The sequence below is a fragment of the Pteropus medius genome, unplaced genomic scaffold, assembly GCF_902729225.1.
Source record: "Pteropus medius unplaced genomic scaffold, Ma_sr-lr_union100, whole genome shotgun sequence".
Classification (NCBI taxonomy): Eukaryota; Metazoa; Chordata; class Mammalia; order Chiroptera; family Pteropodidae; genus Pteropus; species Pteropus medius.
In genome coordinates this window covers 1,722,979-1,729,316 of record NW_024349519.1, presented here as the reverse complement: position 1 = coordinate 1,729,316, position 6,338 = coordinate 1,722,979, and the positions used below count along the sequence as shown (strand labels likewise).

Below are 6,338 nucleotides of genomic sequence, written 5' to 3'. Positions count from 1 at the left end.
CATAGTGTGTGTAATAAGTTAAATATTTTTGTAAGAAAAATTGCTAGGTTTATCCACCCACCTTCCTCTGACTAGGACTGAACTGGTATCATTCTAAGAAAATCAACGCCACCTTTTCTTAAGTATTTTTAAGAAAAGCTATAGGGTATGTTGCAGATCCTGACATCAAGAGAATTCTCCTTAATATCTAGGTACTACTTGTTGCCGTTCTACCCAGTTTCCTCATCATTCTGATGTAGTAGTCTATTACTAGGAGCACTAGAAATATTTTCTCAGCAACCTCCTCAAACCTGCCTTCACTTCCTTGTTCTTCAGGCTGTAGATGAGAGGATTCGACATGGGGGTGACCACGCTGTACTGTAAGGAGAAGATTAACTCTTGAGTGGATCCTGAGTTGGGCATGAGATAGCGGAGAAATCCTGAGCCATAAAAGAAGGTCACTGCAGTGAGGTGGGAGGAGCAGGTGGAAAAGGCCTTGCTTCTGCCTGTGGTGGAGCTGATGCTCAGGATGGTGGACAAAATGCAAACATAGGAAAAAAAAATCGCGAGGAAATTTCCAAAGAAATGCAGGAAGCTAGAGCAGAGCAGGGCAGTAAAACTTGCAGTCACATCAGAGCAGGACAAAGGGTAGAGAGAGGGCAGCTCACAGCTGTAGTGGTGGATATTTTGAGCCTCACAAAAGTCTAAATCAAGAGCTACAAGGATATTGATGAGAGCATCCAGAAAAGCCAAACCCCATGAGCCCCACACCAGCCCCATACACAGTCGTCTGTTCATCACCTGGCCATAGAGCAGAGGAGAGCTGATGGCAACATAGCGGTTGTAGGCCATCGCAGCCAGTAGGCAGGATTCAGCGCCTCCTGTGGTAAACACAAAGAAGACCTGAGCCATGCAGCCCTCTAAGGAGATGGTTTTCTTCTCAGACAGGAGGTTCTCCAAAAGCTTGGGCACAGTGACGGAGGAGTGGCAGAGATCCAAGAAGGACAGTTGTCCCAGGAAAAAGTACATGGGGATGTGGAGATGGGAATCCAGCCTGATCACCAGCAGCAGCATCAGGTTCCCCATCAGGGTCAGGAGGTAAATGACAAGGAACAGCACAAAGAGCAGAGCCTGGGTCAGGGGGTCAGCAGACAGCCCGATGAGCATGAACTCGGAGACAACACTGTGGTTTCTCATTGCCTTCAGGGTTTTCTTTGGAATGTCACAATTAATTGGGGGAAGCCTTTTCTTATGCCTAACAGATAGCTCAGTGTTTTAACCCTCTTCTCCATCTACAAAGTTTCATGTCTATTCGAAAATGTATGTTCTGAAATGATAAACTTCCCTAAGTCTCTAGATTTCCTAAAACCTGTAATAATCTTTTCTTCAGGATACTAACCCTAGATCAACTCTTTGTTCACCTTTATTGTTCTTCTTTTAATGTCTTAGATTTGTTACTATTGTTTTATTATTAAATCTACCGAAAGATGTTTGTAAACTGTTGATGTAATCCAGTAGAGAGAGAGAAGTTACAGGACAAATAAGATAAAATGATGTCTCTGAGAGCAGTTAGGTTTCAGAGAAGAAGCAGAGCATGGCCTGAGGTGAGAGTGAGTTTACTTCATCCAACAAACATGCATGGAGTAGTTAGATTTGGTGTTAGGAAAGAAGCAGTTCTCAGCTAATGGCTTTTATTTTTCAAAAAATATTTAACTGAGATTATTAATGGAAGGTGAAAAAGGGTAGTGGCTGGACATTTGCAGATTGAGGAGAAAGGGAGTTAATTAGAGAGAAAGCAGCACAGAGCTATTCCAGATGCTATGCAGTTTATCAAGAAACTGTTGACAGATATGGAAACTTACTCTGGTCATAATCTCCATGGCCAGTTTGTGTGATCTATTCAGATTCAGTTCTGGTCTGTGCCCTCATGCCATTTGTAAATATAGACTACTTACCAACTTTCTGAAGCTTGGCTTTCTTTTTTTCTGATGCTGAACTGATAACCTAGATTACAACCATCGACTCGGGATAACTCTTCAACACTATTAACTACACCATCTCGACCTTCATGTCTTGCTCTCTCTCTTGTGTTCATACTGCAAGATCAGCACATTCAATTTCTCCAATGACTTATGATTTCTCTTCCACTGTTTATCCAAACAACACAGAGCATTAAAGATATTCTTAGGAATCAAATCCACATTATCTGTATTTCTCACCTAGTTGAACAATAACTAGCACAGAATTAAAGAAAAATCTTTTCAAGTCCAGTGGTCCAGAAGATAAATAAGTTTGAATGTCAGTGTGAGAATCTGGTATGAAGGTGGAGTTTGAAAATTCCTTTTGAATATAGGTCTCTTCTTTGATTTCTAAAAGAGGAAAATAAATTGGTAAATTGTGATGTCATTTCTAAAAACTTCCAGTCATGTGGAATTTTCCATTATTATTACTTTCTTTTCTTTTAATTTTACTCATCACTCTAGCTCTAGCTACAGTGACCTGGATCCATCCTGAGAATAGTACATCATTGGCAGAAGATACTGGAAAAGCAAGGAATCAAGCCATGAAATATAGACTGAGAGCCGCCCATTACAATTTTGGAGGGCAGCAAAAAGAAGGTCCCTCCATTCTACTCATCTCCAAATGGAGCCCCACTTACTAGCACTAGAAATTCCTTAAACTTTAGGGAAACTTTCTTTCTTGGACATACAGGCCAAAGTGTGAAAATCTTGCATAGGGCATTTTCATGAAGGACAAACCTAGAAATTGTATCCTGTCAGGGGCCAGACTTTCTCACAGGTAGAGGTATACTGTGTTAATTATCTGAGGGGTCACAGAAATAAATAAAATCTTCACTTTTACCTGGTGCTGCAATTTCACTATTCTTGATATTTCATTTATTCAGACTAGTGAGTCCAAATTCAAGAATGGAAACATTTCTGAGAATGTTACCACTATATGTTTTCAGTTATTATTATCACAGTTAGGTGGAGTTAGCTGATTCCATCATTTCCAAAGAAAAGCTGTCTGAGAGAAGCTCATTTTAGAATGAGACATACAAAAATACCTAGCATTGTAAATCGGCCCAAAGCAGTTGCTCAAAAAAGTGTTGTTTAAAAATAAAAATGAATGCATGAATGAGTGAATGAGTAGATGAATGAATGAGACTCAGGAAGAGAATAGTCTATGGTTTTACACTCACAGAGAAGAGACCTGATTAGGAACCAGTAAAGGATCTGGACACCCTGGGCTCCCATGAAACCAGATGTATAGCAAGGACCCTAGAGAAAAATCTCACCAACTGGAGAAGTTTGCCCCAGTGTAGTGTCTCCTGCACTGTTCTGAACTTCCACATACCTTGAAATACATAATGATGGGGGATACTTATAATTAAAGATATAATTTATTTCTGGGCTCTGTATGTGTTGCGTGCTCAGAGAGTGTTATTTTTGAGTCATGAAATGCCCAAAGTCTATCACCGATATCCTGCTCTCCTCCTACCTATTACAGACAGCTATGAGCCTCCCCAAACTTCCAGGTTTCTGGTAAAATGTGGGCTTTCAGCACCAGAAACAAGGAATATAGCAAAATAGAAGAAAGAAACTTGTCTCGATTGTCCCATATGTAAAATGAAAGGTAAAAATAATTACCTTGGAAAGTTGCGAGGACTTAACTTACTAAGTATAGTGCTGAGGACAATTGAGGTGCTGAAGTCAATTGAGGTGCTGAAGAATCGCTAGATTCTTTTTTCTTCACCCCCAATCCAAATGTTTAATTTTCCCAAAAGGAGGAAGAGAAGTGATTTTGAGAAGCAGACCAGAACATTTCAGGTAACAGAAATGGATACTACATCAGAGAGAAATATTCTCCTACCTCCGGTATGGGAGAACAAAGAAAAAATGAGAGGCCTGAAAGGGAACAGAAGTGCCTGCTGAGAGAATGACAAGAAATGGTGGAAATTGAGGGTAAAAGGATCCTACACGGAGAACACAGGAGCAGAGAAAACCATCAGAGAACAGAGGAAAATCATTACCGTGTTTCTCTTTTCTTTTCGGAATACATACTGTTTTTCTGAGTTGGTGGGCTTGCCTCAGAGCTCAGGAGAACTTTACAAGAGAGAAAACGTACCAAAATGGTTCAATCATGTGAACTGATATTGCTTTTTCTATTTAAGACTTTCTGTGCATAAAGAGAAATATGCACAAAAGTCTCTGCAAATAGTCTTCAGAAAGCCCTTCTGAACTTTGACAGCATTTTTGCTCTTATCTCTTAATAATGCCATAAAATGACAAAGAAAAGAAAAGCACGAAAATTACAAATTTCTAACAAGTAATAAAGCAACTTTTTTCATACTTCCTCTACAATAATTATACAATCATTTCTTCACAAAGCTCTCTCTACAACTATTAATATATTTCTAAGAGTACCTTCCTAACAAAAGAGGCTCTGGTCCAGCCATTCGGAAAAGCTCGTGGGTTAAGGTGGCCAATAGGATGGCAAGGTATGCCCTGAAAGCCCAGAGGATGTCTCGACCACCCTGATTGCCAGAAAGCTCAGCCTGAAGCACACTTTGAACTCATTAGCTAAAAATGGTAAAATCCCTCTGAGATTTCCTGCTGAAGCGAAGTGACTCACAGCTTATCTTTAGATTATCTTGCTAATGATCTCATGTATTTATTATATATAATAAAAACAATTATTCTTATATATAACTTACTGTTATTAGGTCAATGGTAATTTAAATTTACCTACATATTTGACCTCTTTTTGCTCAACTTTTTCTACTATAGTGGATGAATTTAACACAAATTAGACAAAGCTAAAAGGTATTAATGAATCAACAAATAAATCAGAAGAAAATAAGAACTTCCATCTGTGAGCATTTTCTTTCTCCTTGAAAAACTTATTTTAATTTTTTTTTAGTGAAAGTCTTCTAATAATGTATTTATTTCACCTTCATTCTTAAAGGACTTTTACTGGACATAGAATCCTAATGGAGGAGTTATTTTTTTATTCAGTACTTCGAAGATAATACCTCATTGTCTTCTGTCTCCTTGTTAGTCTAATGTTTCTCTTGAGAAGTCAGTTGTTAGTCTAATTGTACTTCTCTGTAGTTAACTTGTATTTTTTCTTGCTGTTTTAAATATTTTCTCTTTTGATTTTTAGTAATTTTTATTATGATGTGACAAAGTATGACTTTCTTTTTATTTATCATACTTGGGATTTACTTATAGGACTTCTAGCATTTGTAGTCGATGTATTTTTTCAGTTTGGAAAACGTTCATCCATTATCTTACATATTGCCTTATTGTTTCATCATTACCTCATTCTTTCTCTCTTTGTGTATGTTGTCCTCATTCTACACATTATATATCTCACACTGTCTTTTTTTTCTTCATTCTTTCTGTGCCTTACTGTGCATATTTTCTTCTTACATATCTTACAAGTAACTAGTACACTCTCAAAACTTTCTAACCTCCTTTACGTATATCCACTAAGATCTTAATTTCAGCCATTGAGTCTTTCATTTCTAGAATTTTCACTTACATTTTTTATAGTTTCTAGAAAATGATGCCAAAATTCTCAATCTTATCTTAAATTTCCATAATAGTTTAAACTTATTTTAAAGTAGTGCATCTGGATCTGTTTCCATTGTCTTTAGTTTTTGTTTCTCCATATTCTTGTTTAATTTTTTCTATTGAGAACAAGATATTATTACGAAAAATTATAGAAATAACTTGAGGCTCTGCATTATATTCTCTTCCTCCAGAGAAAATTTCACTTGCTTTTATCAGACAGCCATGAGCATCGACAATTCTGTATCACTCTGTGTTTCCAGGGCCTAGATAAGGCTGGCCTTCAATCCGTACAAAGCCAGCTTGTTTCCAACCTAACTTTACTTTAGGATGTTACCCTTTGAGGTTCCAACTCACTCCCTTGGTGGTCCTTGAATTCCACTTTTCCCATTAACTTTAAGAAACTCAAAATAATTTTTAACATTCTTAATTTCTTCTTAAAAATGCCCCAGTGAGAAAAAGGGACCCCCAAATGCTGAGCTTGCTTCTCTGGATTTTCTTCTTTGGGAAGATGGCTCCATAATTCTTCAGTGCTTTCTTAGCTCTCAGATATCTTCAGAGCAGATCTTTATAATATGCTGTTCAGGATGTGGTTCCATAGTGTAGTGGTTAGCATGTCTACTTTACAACTTTACACGCAGAAGGTCGTGGGTTCATGCCCCAGTGGAGCCATAGTCCATGGTCTGTGGCCATGCTTCCCTGAACAAGCCTGATGTCTGATCTCGGAAGCTAAGCAGGGTTAGGTCTGGTTAATACTTAGATGGGAGACCGCCTAGGTGCCGT

The 6,338-nt window shown here is 38.1% G+C and overlaps 1 protein-coding gene across 1 annotated transcript; it reads right to left on the bottom strand.

Moving 5' to 3' along the window:
* Positions 1-258: 258 nt before the first annotated feature.
* LOC120618563 (olfactory receptor 8S1-like) lies at positions 259-1,176 on the bottom strand. Its single transcript, XM_039882841.1, has one exon. It carries the CDS (start codon positions 1,174-1,176, stop codon positions 259-261), a length of 918 nt encoding a protein of 305 aa, XP_039738775.1.
* Between the last annotated feature and the right edge of the window lie 5,162 nt (positions 1,177-6,338).

Bases quoted from the DNA above. Each gene is read 5' to 3' on its own strand.
- LOC120618563 (XM_039882841.1), bottom strand. From the start codon at position 1,176: ATGAGAAACCACAGTGTTGTCTCCGAGTTCATGCTCATCGGGCTGTCT.